The sequence below is a fragment of the Rhinolophus sinicus genome, chromosome 17 (genome assembly GCF_057876585.1).
Source record: "Rhinolophus sinicus isolate RSI-liver-muscle chromosome 17, RSI-T2T, whole genome shotgun sequence".
Lineage (NCBI taxonomy): Eukaryota > Metazoa > Chordata > Mammalia > Chiroptera > Rhinolophidae > Rhinolophus > Rhinolophus sinicus.
In genome coordinates, this window is record NC_142517.1 from 3,676,752 (window position 1) to 3,695,403 (window position 18,652).

Here is an 18,652-nt window from a genome sequence, read left to right on the forward strand (position 1 = left end):
GAAACTCTCATTTCAGAGCCTGACTTGGTGCCAGGGCAAAAGATACACCCCCAGTGGACTTGTCCCACGTGGGGAATCTAATGGGTAAGCACCTTCTTTCTGCAGAAAGCTGGGAACCCCACAGCTAGGCTCTCATTCTAACGGTGAGTAGGCATAGCCCTGCCCGCAAGCCCGTTCCTGGGGACGATACGCAATGCCTGAACTCTGGCACCGAGGGGAGAGGAACAGAAAATCTCCACGGGGAATCTGTAACCACAAGCTCGTCCTCAGACAGGTTTGATGCCCAATTCACACTCACTGAGGTGTCCCCCGAAGCACAAGCTGAGAAGCGGGAGGCCCTTCTAGGCATCTCGCAGAAGCAAACATTGCTCCTCCCTGGAGAAGAGCAGTGCGAACCCAGGCTTCCAGAAACACCCACAGATCAAGTTCCAAGAAAGACAGGCTCACAGTCAAACCTCCAACCCAAGTCACTGTGGGTGATGGCCAGCCAGACCCAAGTACCAAGCTTCTGTCACTGGACTCACCAGGCACAAGACACAGCAGAAATATGTACAAAGAAATATTCAAAAGAATTGAAAAATCCTCTTAAAAGTATTGAAAATGTGAAAACGCAGAGACTGTCCAGACAGATTAGAAAAGGACCACGGAGAAATTTAAGAAATGAAATGTATTACCAAGACATGGTTGGCAATGAGAAAAGAAGGCTTAGGACAGTGCCCACACGATTTTAATTTTTAGTTAGGCCACGTGGATAGTGTCTCAGCATCCCACTCGACGGGTGGTCCCCTGACAAGCACCATGCACACCACCTGGGCCCTTTGTAGAAATGCAGAATTCCAAGCCGCACTGAATCTGAGCCTGCATCGTCACGAGACCCCCAGGAGGTCCGTGTGCATGTCCCCGCGGTTCAGCTTAGTGTTTGTGGGAGTCTACCCAGAGGATGGACAGCTCTGTGTGTGCTTACACAGATGTGCGAGATGAGCTCGGTGGTCAGTCTGTTTGCCAGGCAGGGGATCGTGGCTTTTCCCTCATCCAGGAGAACCCTGCAAGAGAAGACAGTGTACACGTCCATCTGGTGTAGCTACAAAATGCCAGTCAGCTTTGTGCTGCTGGGGAAGTTCAGGCAAATCCAGTCATTTCCAATTGGGTGGCATGTCCTGCAGGTGGTACCCCACCAACGTTCAGAAGTGGATCGCATAGAATTAATTATGGCTGCATTTTAGTAACTTCAGATGACTCAACACTGTGGAATGGGCCCTTTCAGCTGATATGTTAAATGCATCTCATGACATCTGACTTAGTCTTTAGAAAAATACATACAGTCACCTATAGATACATTTTTACCATGCACACACACACACACACACACCCTTCTGTGTATACCTATATAAGTAAACATAATGCAAATCGGTATAAGGCTTCATAAAAGTCTATCGACACATATTTACATTGGTGTTCGCATGCACACTGAGCTGGGGACACATCCTCCCCCGAGACAAGACCTGAAGCCATGGTTGCTGGCAGGAGGGAAGCCACGGCTTCTTCACACTCCAACAAAGTCTGTGTCCATAGGACGACTTATGACTGGACTTTATTTTAAAGGACTTTTTAGGAAAAAAGACAGCGAAGCATGAGTTGACATGCCTATTGGTGAGAGTACATGCACACCTAAGTTTCAGTTTCCACACCTGTCAATTTGTCTAATTGTGGTAAAACACACATCACATACATTTACCATTTGAACAATCTAAGTGCACAGCTCAGTGGCGTTCAACACCTTCACACTGTTGTGCAAACATCACCACCATCATCTCCAGAACTTCCCATCTTCCCAAATTGAAACTCTATCTCCACAAACCGTAGCTCCTTCGCCCTCCCTTCCACCCAGCCCCCGGCACCCACCATTCTACACTCTGTCTCTGTGAATCTGACCACTCTCGGGACCTCACAGAGATGGAATCACACAGTATTGTCTTTTTGTGGCCCACTTATTTCACTACGAGCATAATGTCCCCCAGGTTCATCCATGTTGTAATCTGTGTCACACGTCCTTCCTTTCTAAGGCTGATATTCCATCGCATGGCTAGACCCCATCATATTGATCTGTTTCTTCATCAGTGGACACTTGGGTTGTCTCACCTTTCGGCTTTAGTGAACAATGTTGCTGTGCACAGTGGTGTCTACAAGCATCTGTTTACACACCTGTCAATTCTGAATACGACTTCTCCACAGCCTCTGGGGGAATTGACTGTAATAGTATCAACAGCATCCGTGGGGCCCCACCTACATACCCATGGGCACACAGGGGCCTCACTTAACATCTCATAAGCAGCTTTTTAGTGGCATCTGACTGGCACAGCACTCTAATGGCTGCAAACACCGTGAGCATTTACTCTGGTTATAAACCCCCTGATTTTCAGCACTTAGATTGTTCCAATTTTTCACCATTTCAAACAAATCTGTGCCGAACATCCTTTGGCAGACATCAGTGCGCACATCTCTGATTACTTTCCTGGGTGGAATTCCCAGAACTGAAACTCTGAACCACAGGGAGGCACCTTTCTAAGACCCGCTGGCCTCGTACCCAGTGCCATGCAGAGGTTGTGCAGGCTCCTCCTGTCCTGCCAATGCCACATCTTCTCGTTATTTTCAATCTAACCAATTTTACTGTCTTTTCCTGTTTAAAAAGTTCCACCTTTCACATTGAGGTCAGAAAGGTCTTAACCATGGGGTTATAAACTCTCCATCTATATTTTCTTCTGGAATGCTTATGGCTTCTTCCTTGGATTTAAACTTCAAGTGATATTTATTTTGGTGTAACGTGTTAAGTAAAGGCACAATTTAACTTTTTAATATTAAACAATTTTCTCAAATGCCACTAATTGATAATCAAACTCACAGAGCCTATGGATTTTAAATGCCACATTTATCACATATTAAATATGTCTCTAGGTCTATTTCTGGGTTTTCTACTTTTTCCCCATTCTGTTGTATTTATGGGTTTGTTTGTTTTTGGTTTTTGTATTTATGTTTTTTATTCTGGTTCTAGCACCATACTACTCAAATTATCGTAGCAAGTCCCCTCCTTAATTTGATTTTTTTTAATTTATTTTTTGTCACTCTTGTGAATTCCTCGCTTATTCTTTCAGGCAAAGTCTATGGTTATCATCAAAGAACAATCACACTCACAGAATATCAGTACTCCGATATCTGCTTTCGGAAAGCACAGATGTCCCTGGGAGGTCAGAGGTATTTAGTTTGGGTTTGACCTTGGGAAAACAGAGCCGGGCATACCTGAAATGTGGATGGTCCTCGAAGAAGATCTTCTCTCTGTCCAGAGCCTCAGTGAGGCTCATCTGGTCCTGGATGTCCTGCTGGCCCCGGCACTTGACAATCATGTAACCCTTCTTCAGGTTGCAGACCAGGTTTCGCACCACGTCCACCACCTTATCTTCAGTGCCTTTGTCCACCAGGTCGGGCTTCGTCAGGATTCCTGTGAACCAGAGCCTCCGGATTAAAGGACGCTCACAGCTTCTCAGGAGGCAGAAGCGACAGACAGCTCACCCATGCAGAGTCCCCCCAGCTTGTTCCTACTCTTGCTTGAGGGCAGACAATAGGGCTTGTAGAGTCCAGGTACAAGGCATAGAAGTTGCCCTCTTCCTCAATGGACTCTGTGTTCCCATTAAATACTAACTCCATTCTCCCCCTCCCAGACCCCGGCACCTGCCATCCTACTTTGTCGCTATGAATATGACTGCTCTAGAGAACTCATGTAAGTGGAATCATATAGTACCATATTTCCCCCAAAATAAGACCAGGCCTTATATTAATTTTTGCAATAAGACCAGATCTTACATTAATTTTTGCTCCAAAAGATGCATTAAAATCACGCTAGGGCTTATTTTCCAGTTGGGTCTTATTTTCAGGGAAACACGGTATTTGTCCCTTTGTATCTGGCTTATTTCACTTAGTAGAATACCTTCAAAGTCCAACCATGTTGTGGCATGTGTCAGAATGTCTTTCCTTTCTACCTCAAATGCAATGTTAACTGATATAACTGTTTTCTGGTTTTGCTCTGCCCCCTGACCCCACCATGCCTTTTATAAGCAGGTAGACAAAGGTTATCAGCCAACTTGTAGCCAACACTCTGCACCCAGAGTGTATGCAGCCCATGTGATCAGGATTCATGGGCATCAAACCTGGCACCTTAGCAGTTCTCTTCGGCTGGGTGCAGGCCCTCAGCCCTGCATGTGTGCCAAGAAACACCAATTTAGATTCAAGGGATGATTTTCCACCATCTGACCGTGATCATTTTTAGGTTTTTCCCTCTTCTTACCTATGGTCCTGTCTCCTTCGGGGTCCACCTCCTGGGCCATGCTCAGTGCCTCTGTGGTGGCGATGTCCACATTACTGGGCACCACCACCAAGTTGATCGTCTCCTGCCTAAGGATGTATTTCTTGATGAGTGTTGTGATCTGCAAGAAAATGAGAGGATGTGATAATTGAGATAGGTCCTGACCTTGTACTTGCTTCAGGCCTTCAGAGTCCTAGGAATATTTCCCCAAAATAAATGAGCCCACAACACAAGCCTGGTGGCACTTCCCAAGCCAGAGTTATGAGAAACCAAGTTCTCTGGCAGAAAACAGTTCTGGGATCAGGGAAAACCTTGTGGTTTTCACTCATTTACTATCTCCTAAGACCTTAAATCTGAGGCTCTCAATGAAAAGCAAGATGCTAGACTATTCCCTAAATCTTTAATCCATAGAGTGAGAGTCATTGATATGGAAATATTGTTATATTGTTCCTAATGCGCTCTCTTCCCACATAAAATCCCTTCCTGACACACGTCAGTTTAGACGTGCAGCAAAATGTGACGATAACCCAAAACGAGTCACTGTATAAAACACAAAACATATAAAATGTATTTCCAGTTTTGCCTGTTTGCCTCACTCTCTCCAGAGAAGCTTCCATCTGACTTGGTGGAGGAGACCACAATTTGCTCTCCAAATTCCCCACTCACACCTCCTAATATCCACCCTTCAAACTCAGCCCTGAATATACTATTGCTCTAATGCAACCCCCCTTTCCCCAAGACCAAGGTCAGAATGGAGCCTGAAGTTTCACCTGACGTCCAATGTCAGCTGGCTGGTTGCCCACAGGCACCCTGGTGATGCCAGGCAGGTCGATCAGGGTCAGATCTGGGACATGAGGGGAGCTGATCTCCAGACTAATGAGCTCCTGACTGATTCCCATTCCTTCCCCAGCAATGGCATTCTGGGCTAGAGAAGGGGAAAAAAGAAAAACTGAATAGCACTCAGGATGAAAGTGTCTCATTACAGCAAATCCTCTGAAAGCGACACCTACCAGCCACTTTCGTACCACCCCTAAATGACTGAAACTTAATTATGTGACATATTAGGATGAAATTAAAGGCAATAAGGAAAAGTTATTTATTCATCTCAATCACACTTAGGGGCAACTAACTGTGTCACTCCTTTGTCTTTATTGACTTCAAGTATTATTTCTCCCTTTGAACGTTTCAAATTGATCAAATGATCTCTGTGGTTTGCATTTATTGAGACCTGCCATAAATTAGCTAAGCAAGAATTATGTAAACACGTCCATTCTGCTCCTGGAGGAAAAGGCCTACCCCTATGCTTCTTCCATCAGGTCTGTGGGGATGGGGGGAACCCTTGACTAAGAAACAGATACTTGATATTTGGAGAAAAGCTTTAAATTTTAAAATGCACATCATTCTCAAAGATACTTAATTTAGGTACTAAGAAATACATTACTGAAGTCAGATTCTGCCCCAAAGCACTAGTCTTAATGAGGGAAAACACAAGGAAGCTGGGGTCTGATGTGCAGGGGGATGTAGAGAGGGGGGAGGCTGGTTCCCAAGGGAGCAGGACAGACCCAGAAAAGAAGGAGTGGGGCGATGACAGGCAGACCCCACCCACTCCACACAGTCTGACCAGCTCTCCAATAGGCGAGGATGAATGAACACAGGGCACTTACCTTGCCTGATTTCCTTTTCTACTTCTGAACCAGTTGAAATCTCAAGCTCCACGTCCTTGTAACTGACTTTGCCCTTCCACTCGTCTTCATTCCCAAGTTTTCTCAGTTTCAGCACCAGAGGACATCTTGTAACAATACCTAGGAGGCCACGTCCACATCAGTTCTGTATTCTGCTCTTAAACATCCTACATGGTAGCCTGAGACGAGTGGGTCTCAAACTTTTATATAATCTGGGAGACTGCTGACACTGCAGCCCCTGCGATGGTCTCACCCTGCGATGCGCTGATGCACGTTGCATATCCAGTTAAGGTGATTTGGGGCTCCCTAATGCTTGAAAGCCACCATTTTAAGCTTCTCACTTTATCCCAGTGTTCTGCCATCCGCTCAGATGGCAAACAGTCATGGGAAAACCCCAAACTTACGCCAACATCCTCCACTATCCCCGGAGATACATAGCACTCCCATCAGGAAGGCACACTGCTCCCACCAGGCCAGCTCACCAGGCCAGCTCACTATAAACTCCTTCCAAATCCCAGCCATTGTCCACATCTAACCCACACTTCAAGACCCACCTCAGGTCTGTCCCCTTCCCCTGAGCCCTCACTGATATCCTGGGCCTTGTAGCTCAGACAGCACCACTAACCAGGGCACCAACCTTTACCTCCGCAATGGAGGGTCAGCTCTTGGAAGGGGCTCATGAAAGACACCCACATGACCATAGTTGTGGCCTAGGGACCTTCCACAAACTGCAGGTTACATACAACCCATACAAAAATGTGTGATGAGAGGGTGTTTGGGACTGAGCTGTGTCCCTCTCAGAATGTATATGTTGAAGCCCTGGCCCCCAGTGTGACTGTATTTGGAGATAGGGTCTTTAAAGAGGTGATTAAGGTGAAATGAGGTCACAGGGTAGGGCCCTAACCAGTATGACTGGTGTTCTTATAAAAAGAGGAAGAGACCCCAGACATGTGCACACACAGAGAAAAGGCCATGTGAGGACACGACGAGGGGATGGTCGTCTGCACAGGGGAGGTCTCAGGTGAAGCCAACCGGCTGGCTTCCAGACTCAGAACTGTGAGAAATAAACTTCTGTGGGATTTGTTATGGCCATCCACGCTGACTAAGCCAGAGGGCAAGTTCTTACCGCTGCCCCTGGGAAGGGCGACGCCCGACAGCGCCTCCAGCACGGAGCTCTTGCCCGAGCTCTGGTCCCCGATGACTGCGATGGCAGGCAGGGCCAGGTCCTGCTCCACGCCCAGGGCCCGCAGCGAGTCGATGAGGTCGAGGCAGGGACGCACCTTCTCCTCATAGTGGCTGGACAGGCTGTTCTCGGGCCCCTGGAGGAGGACGAATAGGAAAATTTTGTCATGGCTTTAAGGTCATGTTCCATCAAAAATGGACAACTTCAATTGCTTAATGCAGATTACTGGAGTTCCCAAAAGAGAGTGGGAGAGGAACAGAAGAAACAAATACTTGAAGAAATAATAGATAAAAATTTCCCAAACTGGGTGAGAACTATTAACCCAAAGACCCAAGAAGCTCATTGAACCCCAAGCACAAGAAACAAAGTCAACGTCATCAAGGCACTTTATAGTTAAATTGCTCAAAACCAGTGATGAGAAAATGTTTAAAGTAGCCAGAGAATGACATGTTATGTACAGAGGAACAAAGATGAGATTGCAGCAGATTTCTCATCAGAAATAATGCAAGTGAGAAGACAGAGGAGCAGCATTTTAAAAATACTGAAAATATCTTTTAAAAATGAAGGTGAAATAAAGACTTTTTCAGATATACCAAAGGAGAAATAAAGACTTATTTCATATGCTGTAAAATAAAGACATTTTCAGAGAGACCAAATATGGATGAAGCCATCACCTGCACTGCAGGGAATGTTAAAGTCCTTCCAGCAAAAGGAAAATGGCACTGAATGGACACCTGAATCGACATAAAGCAATCCCCACCAGAAACGGTAACTACTATACTTTTAAAGATTATGTAAATATCTTTAAAAGATATTTGATTATTCGAAGAAAAATAACAATGTATTGTGAGGTTTATGATGTAGCTAAAGTTAGAATTCATGACAAAAATAATGTAAAGGCTTGGAGGGGAGACATGGAAGAATAATATTGGTTCTTATATTAAATGTGATGTAGTATAATATCATTTAAAGGTAGACTTGGTAAGTTAATAATATTTAACATAAACCCTAACACAGTTGTAGTTAATAAGCCAACAAAGAGGATAAAATGGAATCATAAAAAAATACTTGATTAATTCCAAAGAAGGCAGAGAAAGAGGAAAGAGGAAATGAAGAACAGATAAGGTAGATAGAAAACAAATAGCAAAATGAGCTTCTTAAGCCCAATTATTAATATTGACAATCACAATAAATATAAATGGTCTAAGTACCCCTAGTAGTCAAAATGACTTGGAGGGGCCGGCCCGGTGGCTCAGGCGGTTGGAGCTCCATGCTCCTAACTCCGAAAGCTGCCGGTTCAATTCCCACATGGGTCAGTGGGCTCTCAACCACAAGGTTGCCGGTTCGACTCCCGCAAGGGATGGCGGGCTGCGCCCCCTGCAACTAGCAAGGGCAACTGGACCTGGAGCTGAGCCGCACCCTCCACAACTAAGATTGAAAGGACAACAACTTGACTTGGAAAACAGTCCTGGAAGTACACACTGTTCCCTAATAAAGTCCTGTTCCCCTTCCCCAATAATAAAAAAAAAAAGTAATTGTGGTTTAAAAGGTTAAAAATAATTTTTTAAAAAATGACTGAAAAAACAACAAAGTTGGAGGACTAAGATTATCATATTTCAATAATTATTATAAGACTGCAAAAACCAAAACAATGTGATACTGGTGCAAAAATGGAGAAAGAGATCAATGGAACAGAATACATATTCCAGAAATAAACTGATTTTTTTTTTTTTTAAGTGTGTTTTTCCAGTACCTATCAACTCGAAGTCAAGTAGTTGTTTCAATCTAGGTGTGGAGGGCGCAGCTCACAGTGGCCCACGCGGGGATTGAGAGCACCACGCTCTAAGCAATTGAGCTAACTGGCTGCCCCGAACAACTGATTTTTGACACAAGTGCAAGGACAATGCAGTGGGAAAAAGATAAGCTTTTCAACAAATGGTATTGGGATAATTGAATACCTACCTACACACACACACACACACACACACACACACACACACACGCAAAGACTTTATATTTCATGCCATATACCAAAATTAACTCACAATGGATCACAAACCTAAGTGCAAAACTTAAAACTATAGAACTTCTAAAATAAGATAGAGGAGAAAGTCTTTGTGACTATGAATTAGGCTATGATTTCTTAGATCTGGCCCCAAAAGCACAATCCATAAAAGAACCAACTGATTAATTGGACTTCATTAAAATTGAAAATATCTGATGGTTAAAAGAGGCTGTTAAGAGAATAAAAAGACAAGCATATGTTTGCAAAGCATATATCTGCCAAGGACTTCTACCCAAAATATACAAAAAGCTCTCAAAACTCAACAATAAAATGAACAACCCAATTAGGAATAAAATATGAGAAAATCATTTTGTTTATCTTTTACATTTTTCTTTTTTAATTCCTATTTTTGTGTATGCTTTATAATATACATAAATTTTACTAGAATAGTTTCTTTACATCATGGTGAGGAGCTATTTATTTTGGGGGCCAGACAAACCTTTGTTGTGGCGGACTGTTTTGGGCAATATAGGTTTAGTAGAATCCCTGGCCTCTATTCACTATTCTCCCTGAGTTGTGACAACCAAAATGTCTCCAGACATTGCCACACGTACCAAGAGGCAAAACTGCCTTGGGTTGTGTTGAGAACCACTGCCTTACAGCATGCATGAATACAAAACTTCATATTTGGGGAATACTGACAAATTTCAGCCCAGAAAGGGGTAGACACTGGCAAGGACTCCCTTGACCAAACTGAATGGGGCTCCTTTGAGCCCTCTCCTCGGCCTGCTGCTAAGCCAGTTCATCCAGAAGTCCATCACCTTTGGTAATTAATCAAGCTCCCTCCCCCAACCCCGTGATCCTAACCAAGTTCCTCTTAGTCATTCTTCCTGCTCTCTTTCACCCTGTGCACTGGGCTCGTTATAAAGCCCAGTTGTTCTTGTATTCCAGCTGAGCTCCATTTCTCTCTCCTATTGCAATAGTCTTGAGTAAAATCTGCCTTGCTGCTCTTTTAACAAGTGCCTGGTGCCTTTTTTCTCCATAACAACACTTAGAAAGCTGTGGAGCACACCTCCACAGGGAAAGCCTATGGTGGCAGTGCTGGAAGCCTGGCTGTGCCTTTGCACCCATGAGCAACCTCAGTCTCAGCCCTCCTTATAGGTTTTCATTTCTTCCTATCATCCATTCACAAGAGAGTATAAAAGATGAATAATAATTAGCAAATATGCATGTACCAACCTCCTGGGTTAAGAAAACACATATTCCTAACTTAAGACATTGCACACACCCCTCCCTAGTCACCTTCCTCCTACTGCCCCTTCACCCCTAGAGGGTCCCTCTATCCTGAGGCTTGTGATAATGTTTTTGTTCTTCTTTACAATCTTACCACCTATCCACCTTTCCCTAAACAATATACTGATTATTTTTGCCTGTTTTGGAGCTTTATCTAAATGAGATCATACTGTACATTTCTTCTATGACTCGATCCTTTGGTTCACCATTGTTTCTTAGACTCAGCCTTCCAGATGCCTAGAACCTTAGTTCATTCATTTTCACCTCTCTGTAGAATTCTGCAACATGAGCTCACCACAATCGATGTACACATCCCACCACTCATGGGCACATGTGTGGAGTTTGCTATTATAAACAATTCATGCATGAGTCTGCATGAAGAGGATACATGCAAGAGACTGCATAGTGGTTCTCCAACTTTAGCAATGAAGTAGAATCCCCTGGAGAGCTTATTGAAACACAGATGGTGGGCCCTGCTCCTGGAGTTTCTAGTTCACTAGGTCTGGGGGAGGATTGTGATGGTGGCGGAGGTGGCGGAGGGGTGATCATTTGCATTTCAGCATCCCAGGCGATGCTGATGGTGCTGGTCTGGGGAGCACACTTGGAGAACCAAGGTCTATGCCTTGGTAGAACTGCCAGATCACAAGACACACCCTGGTCAACTTGCTTGGAAAAGGCCAAGCAGGTGGTTATGAGCAGTGTGAGTTCTTACTGCCCTGTACCGTGCCGGTTCTAGCCAGGCCAGACACAGTTATACGGGGTGGTGGAAAGATGGGTGGACCTCCTTATTTCCCTATGTCCTTCAACATGGTTTTTAATGTTGTTTAACCCTGATCGTGGAAATGGAGTCAACTTGAAAGAAGCTGATGATCCGTGGCTTTAAAACATGTAGCAGCAATAAACTAAGCATGAAGTGCCCAGTCTGTACCTGCATTTACTCCCCTCGACAGCCACACAGAGTAAATATCATTATTATTCCCATTTCAGAGATGGAAAACCAGGCTTATAAAGGGAAAAATAACCATCCACCCACGATCAGACAGCTGGAAGTGTCAGCTTTAGGATCAATTTCAGGTTGGACTGATTCCAGAAGCCGCGTTTGGTTCCCACCAAAAATATATCTTGCTTCTGAGAAAGAAGACAGCACATGGCTTCCCTGTGAGAAAATGTCATGATGACATCTCAGGGGGTTGCAGCTTGAGACGGAACCATGATGTGGGCGTGTGGTAACAGGGCTCCTTGGGCCGAGAGCCCTGGCCAGTACCTACACGAGCCAGTCAGCATGTCACCTGGCTTCCCAAGCCAAAATTGAACACCAACCAGCACCAGCGAAGGCAAAACGTCTACACTTGGCTTCCAGAAGGGCTCAGCCCGTAGGACCCGCGTCCTGTCCTGCACCAGGAGAGGTGAGGGAGGAGTGTCGCCGTGCACGAGGACAGCCCTCAGTGGACACAGCTTACATCCACGTGGATACTGACGTTCAGGCAACAACTTACTTTTTTCAGATTTTCCCCTGGCATGTCATCATTTCCATTTGGTAAGTGATGATCTGATGCAGAGGCTGAACCAGGTTTTGCAATTTCCTCTTCAGAATGAACCATCTTCTTCCTTTATCTGTTCAGCTTGAAGTCAAGCAGATCAGAATTAACACAGTTCAGAAGCTGTGGACATCGGTCACGGAATCAAACCCATCACTCCTTACTGACTGAAAAAGGAATGATGGAGGACCCCAAGGTAGCAAATGTCAGAGGACGACAAATGCTGCACGGCCACTCAGTGGTCTTCACGAATCTGCTTCCAGAACCCAAAAGATTTTTTAAACTGGGTATTGACTGTCACAATTTTGGGCAGAGCATTAAAATTTTTTTTCACCATGAATTTAGATAGTGGTAAAGAATGAAAGATCTGATGCCTTTTTTAAAAATTTACATTTATAAATAAAATTATTATAGAACATTTTCTAATGTAGCTGAGGGAATCTAAATATTATGGTAAATTGATATGCAAACATATAGTTTAAAAACTATATGAACGCCAAGTCATTTATTCTGTTCCTTTGGATCATCAATTTCATACTTCGTCCCATTTCCTCCACATAAGTGTATCTTAATGTCATTCATTTTATTTTTGAAAGCATTAAATTGACCACTTTATCACACTTGTCTACATCAAAAAAAATATACATGCATTATTTGAAATTCATTTAAAAATATTTCTGGGACCACAAGTTTCTAAATATTAAATTTTACACATCTAGTAATCTTGGGTAAGAGTAAACAAAAATATTTCTCCTACAATTTGAAATAAAGGTTATAAAATATATAAAGTTATCTACTTACCTGCAATATACCTTCCTTTTACTTGATGAGTTGGGCAGAAATGCAGAGCTGTTCTCCTCCACCTCCCTGAAATCATACAAAACATACAAATAAGACCGAAACCCTGGTGAATGAATGAGGGTCCTCACCCAGGTATATTCCCATTGCTGACAATGGCTCAAATGCAGAGGGGACCCGCTTTGAAGCCCATCCATAGTGCCCAGAATCCTTCTTGTAAATCTTGAATATTTTAATTCTAAGGTAGATAGTCTTGCTATAAACTTACTGCCTGAATCAATAACTTTTTTCTGATGCTCTGTGCTTCTTTCCCAGGGATTCTCCCCCAAGAGTTATACAATCATCCTCAGTATTGGTGCAGTTGAAGGGCAAGGTTAAAAAGACCAAAGGGAGACCGGGACGCCCTCCTTTCATCGTCAAGTGGGAGAAAGGGGAGTTTTGAAAGGTGATCAGTTTTAAAGACTACCATTTGGAATTTGGCATTCTAGAAATTTATTCCCTAACCCCCAACTCCCATGACTTTGGAAAGACTGTGTGCCCAGGGGGTCCCAGGCTGGGGCCCCATGTTGAAAACCACAGCTGCCTCGGTTGGCCTTACTGCACCCAGTCAGGTGGCGTCAGCGATCCCCAGGGCTTATACCCCTATAACTATGAATTCGAGTAGGGGCAAAACAGGACTTTGTGAATATATTCCCTTCCTCCCCCCTTTTCTTTTCTTGTCATGATTCTCTCTGGCTATGCATGCGGTATCTAGTCGGGGCACTGAGGTCTTCTGTAAACAAGGGCTCAGCTCAGGAACGGCAATTACATATATTTGTGGCTTTAGAGATGGCAGACGATATTACAATTGAAAAAATTCCCAACCAGTAAAAGGGAACACTCGCCAGTGGGCGTCAGAGTTCCTTTCTGCCTTCAACACATTACACGTTTTCATGGTTTTGTGGTGTTTTTTTATATCCCTTTCATAGCAGCTGCCACATCTTCCATCCATGGGATCTTTTAAGGAAGGACACACTTAACACTCTATGGACCCAACTGCCGAGAGGACTTCTTGTCTCTCTTACCCACACATATAGTCTCAGCAGTTGTGATTTTAAATGTTAATATTATGAATTCCGTGTCTTTTTTCCAGCATTGTCGGGTCATACCAGTATACTGCCTGGCACAGGAAAGGTGCTCAATGAATTCTGAATCCATGACTCAAAGGCCACAGTCCCTGCTCCTCCCAGTAAGGAGTCTCCATATTGCTATCTACGTAAATATGCAAAGACAAAAAGTAAAAACTATTTTGTGCAGTTTTTGCAAAAGAAAAAGGTAAAAGGAGTCAGTCGTTAATATGGGGCAACCATCCTAGTAAACCTGAACCTGCTCTATGAGAATTGTGTCCAGTGTTTAAAAACGGACTCAGCAAGGGTTTCCCATAGAAAACTTGCAGCTTTTCAAGGACATCTTGTTTTTATTTTAAAAGAAAGTTCTGAGTGGCTAGCATTACTAAGGAAGTTCCCCACACACAGGATCCGTCTTTATTTCTTTCAAATGTTTTAAAATTAGAAAAAACCAAATTATTAAAAAAGAATTTAATTCCCATCCCTCATGCCCCTCCCCTTTGGCAACCATCAGCGTATTCTCTATATCTAAGGGTCTGTTTCCGCTTTGTTTTGTTTATTCATTTATTTTGTTTTAGATTCCCCACGTAATAGAGATCATATGGTATTTGATTTCCTGATTCGTAAAATGACAGTCCCTGAAAGCAAAAACGTGTAGGTTTCTGTCCATCTTAAATGCTTGTACCTCTCATGGATCATCTTTGAGGATCAGTTTGGATTTCAGGTGCAGGACAATCTCAGTAAGGAAAACCACTTCTGACTTCATCACACCCAGTATTCCGCTACAGCTGCCAAATGCATCTGAATGCATTTGCCAACTTTGGCCATCGTGGTGACCCTTAGCTCTCAGGCCAAACTGCTCATCAAACGTCTACCCTGGACCCTGCGTCTACCCTGGACCCTGCGTTTGCAGACAAGACCGAAGGGAGTTTTGAGGCCGGCACACCATCTCTCCTTTCCAGCTCTCACCTTCCTCAGCTCTGCACACTCCCAGTGGGCACTGGTGGGCTACTGGACCAGGCTCTCCTCTCACTCCTAAGCTTGGTTTAGGGAGGAGACCCTGCCCAAGTGCAGCAGCCTCTTTCCGTTCCTGCCCAGGGCAGCTCTGTGTCCACTCAGGTCTCACTGTCTGTGGGGGTGACAGGCTGGTTGCCTCCTTCACTTCAGATTTTTGGACTGGTAGCTTGCCAGTGGCTTCCAGACTGGAGGCCCATCTAACTAACAGCAGTGTCACTGGAGAATCCCTGCTGTGGGCTGAGGGGGTGGATTCCCGTGCTTGTGGGGAAGCTTCCTGAGCCTGGAGAGCCTGTGGCAGCAGGGATGGGAGGGTGATCCAGCGCCCCACCTCCATGTAGGACCGCAGACCTAGCATGTGCTACAGAATGCCAGATCCAGAGTTGCATCTTGCCCAAGAAGGGGACCAAAGTTTTACTTTGTGGGATATTGATTTTCAAGCTGGTTACTAAGAAACAAAAGACTCAGAAAGAACCTTTGCTCCCCCAACCCCTTCCTGCTCTAGAGAATCAGACAGAAAAACCTGCTTCAGGGAGGAAACTTAGCATAATCAGGGGTCACTACACAGGAAGATCCACGCGGGAGCCTGTGGACCATCCCTCCCAAGTCCCACTGTCTCGGGGTTGGTTGCCCAGCAAGAATTTGCCTGCCAGGTTGTTCCATCTTCCTCAACTACCTGTAAATCACCCATTCTCACTCCTAAAATCTAATACCTCATCCCCCCCTTATCTCCTTTGTCCATAATGTCACATATACCCAGTGTTGCCTCGCTGCCTGGAATTTTCCTGCTTCTGTGCATTTTCCATGCACATGTACTAAAATTTGATTTTCTCCTGTTAATCTGTCTCTGTTAATTTGATTATTAACCCAGAGAGAAGCACTTACGTGGGAGGAAAAGTATTTTTTTCAGCACTCACACTCATAAATCAGACTAGTTCTTAAAATAATCTTGCAGGACTTACATTTGCATTGTCTCTTGAAAGTGTTCTGCTTTCCAAAAGCCCAGACATTTAAATGTTTTATTACTAAACGGGAGAACATCTCCACTTTGCCTTAATGCTCTCTCCGTAGACACACTGAGCTGAGTGTCCGGAGGTGGGGAGAAGAGGAAAGAAGGGGGGGAGGGCGGGGGTCACCTCGGAGGTGGTGGGGGTGGGGAGAGCAGCTGTGCTCCAAAACAGAAAGGTGACTCCCACCCTTTGGTACTGACAGCTGACGGTTAGTACCAGTTGACCGTACTTGCAACAAAAACTTGATTTAAAATTTGACCTAACTCCGAGAATCCCACATGCTAGCTCTCCGCGGCTGCTGGGTTACTTCCCTCAGCCCCTAGCACATCCTGCCTCCGTTTATGCCCGCAAATGACAATAGACCCTGAGTGTGAGTCTGCCCCACTCAGTGGCACCCTGCTGCACAAACTTACGGGGCGTCCCGGGCACCTCCCCATTCCCTGGGTGGGGCAATGCGGCGCAGGGCACTTCGGCGCATGCCTGGCCTCTCCCACCGGGAGGTCCTCCCTACAGGGCTGCGCCAGTACCCAGCTTCCTCGCAAGGACGCTCAGCGCCAGCCGCTCACACCCTGCAGGGTCCGTGAAGGCCCTTTGTCCGTCAGCTTCCAAGGAATCCCCGGGGCTGACTTGTCCGTTTTGACCTCGTTAGCTAGATAAGTAAACAATAAAAAGTGGTCGGCTTTTGGGGTGGGCTCAGAGACCATGCGGCAGTGGATGTGAAACTTTTTCAGCGCGTCCCCCGTAACACGCCCTTTCAGAGACCCCATTGGCTCCCATCCCCAATACCTTCCCACCTCCTCAAGCAGAAAAGCCACAGGTTCGGGGGGCTGTTTGGGATCGGTCCCCCAGGAGCCTCAGCAGCCCGTCGCTCTGAAGTAGCATCAAGCGCGCTCTCAGCGCAGCCCACATCAGTGTCGTTCTCGTCATTCTCACCTTCGTCACTGTTACCAGCCCCGCAATGCCCACAGCGCCGAGCGCTCCCTCTGCAACCAGCCTCCCAAACGCCCGTCTTCGAGCCTCCCGCGGCCGGCCGGAGGGTGCACGGACCCAGGAGCGCAACACTCACCAGGCTCTTCGCTGCCGCGAGTGAGACACGCTCACCACCCTCCGGCTTTAAGTGGTGTGTGTGCTCCGCCCTTCGCTCCAGCCCACCCCCGGCCGCGGAGAAACGAAACTCCCCTAAGCCAAGGGGCGGGAGGGAACAGAAACGAAACCGACCCTGCGGCCCTGATCTCCCGCCAGCCCCAGGCGGCGGAGAAACGAAACTCCCCTAACCTGAGGGTCGGAGGGAACAGAAAGGAAACCGAATCCGCCTCCCCCCTCCTGGGCGAAGCTGCAGCCTCCGCGAGGCGCTCCGTGCGCGCCCGGCACCAAAGCATCCGCAGCGCTGGGAGCTCTGGAGCCTCGCCGACTCTCCAGCCGCAACGACAAGATGGAAGCACACAACCTTCCCCCTGAATTGCTGACGATTCCTTCTCTGCTAAAGAAACATCGATTACTCTGTGTTCTCCCAAACGACTTGTGTGCTCTTCGCCCTGGAGGACTGTCTACCAGGCTCAGCGCCCCACTCACCGTCTCCATCACACTCCTGCTGGCCCGTCCTTCTCCCACAGGCTCCCGGAGACACCCTCCTTCCCTGCCAAGCCCCAACTGCGATGTGCCCTGTCTGCAGCTGCCCCTGGGAGCTCCTTCCAAGCCTGGGCCGTGCTTCATCCCGCCCCACACTGGCTTAGCTAAGACTGATGCAGTTCATGTCAGATGGCTGTCCTGGATTGTGGGGGATGTGGCCATCTCCTAATGGGGCTGTCACCCCCACAAAGGCAGGTTTGAGATCTTGTCAAGCTCTATCCCTACCAACAGAAGGTGCTCAGTAAACATGGGCTGAATTTAACTGCACTGCGGTGCCCAGCCACCTCAGGCCCTGGGCTCCCACCACGGCACAGCCGGTTCCTGCCCCCTTACTACTGTTTCCTACCTCCATTAAAATGTATCTGGCAAGGGCCAGCCCGGTGGCTCAGGCGGTTGGAGCTCCGTGCTCCTAACCCCGAAGGCTGCCAGTTCGATTCCCACATGCGCCAATGGGCCCTCAACCACGAGGTTGCCAGTTCCATTCCTCAATTCCCCCAAGGGATGGTGGGCTCCGCCCCCTACAACTAACAACGGGGACTGGACATGGAGCTGAGCTGAGCCCTCCACAACTAAGACTGAAAGGACAACAACTTGACTTGGAAAAGTCTTGGAGGTACACACTGTTCCCCAATAAATTCCTGTTCCCCTTCCCCAATAAAAAATCTTAAAAAAAAAATTTATCTGGCAAAAGCACATCATCCACAGGGAAGCATAGTAGTGGCCAAGCAGTCACAGTGACCCCAGCCCCTGTTGCCTGCGCACTAAGGGGTGACTAGGGTGACAGTGACCCCAGCCCTCTCATCACCTGCTGGGGCTGGCCCAGGTGTGTCAAGGAGAGATGAGCTGGCATTAATGAAAAGCAATGCCTGGTCAGCTTCCATGCATTACTCCCTACGGCCCCAACTGGGCATTTTCTCAAAACTGCATTCCGTAAAAATGCTGCGAGTTGCCCCACTGCAGGGGTGGGCATTCGTACTCAGTGTGGTGTGCCAGGCCTGCCTGTGCCCAGCCTCACCCTGCCCCAGGACCACTGCTGGGAT

The 18,652-nt window shown here is 46.3% G+C and overlaps 1 protein-coding gene across 3 annotated transcripts in view; it reads right to left on the reverse strand.

Moving 5' to 3' along the window:
* Window positions 1-17,637, reverse strand: part of MX1 (MX dynamin like GTPase 1) — a 32,298-nt gene extending 14,661 nt beyond the window's left edge. Inside the window, exons 1-9 of one of the 3 annotated variants that reach the window (XM_074325077.2) lie at window positions 17,556-17,637; window positions 12,857-12,922; window positions 12,014-12,139; window positions 7,163-7,355; window positions 6,019-6,156; window positions 5,125-5,279; window positions 4,337-4,475; window positions 3,295-3,493; window positions 965-1,043 (exon numbers count right to left, since the gene is read on the reverse strand). In XM_074325077.2, coding sequence (XP_074181178.2) covers window positions 965-1,043; window positions 3,295-3,493; window positions 4,337-4,475; window positions 5,125-5,279; window positions 6,019-6,156; window positions 7,163-7,355; window positions 12,014-12,118 — 1,008 coding nt within the window. In that variant the 5' untranslated portion in view covers window positions 12,119-12,139; window positions 12,857-12,922; window positions 17,556-17,637. Of the gene's footprint in view, window positions 1-964; window positions 1,044-3,294; window positions 3,494-4,336; window positions 4,476-5,124; window positions 5,280-6,018; window positions 6,157-7,162; window positions 7,356-12,013; window positions 12,140-12,856; window positions 12,923-16,916; window positions 17,175-17,555 lie in introns of those variants that run through there. The other 2 variants (XM_019745766.3, XM_074325065.2) reach the window with 2 other exon arrangements.
* Window positions 17,638-18,652: the final 1,015 nt, after the last annotated feature.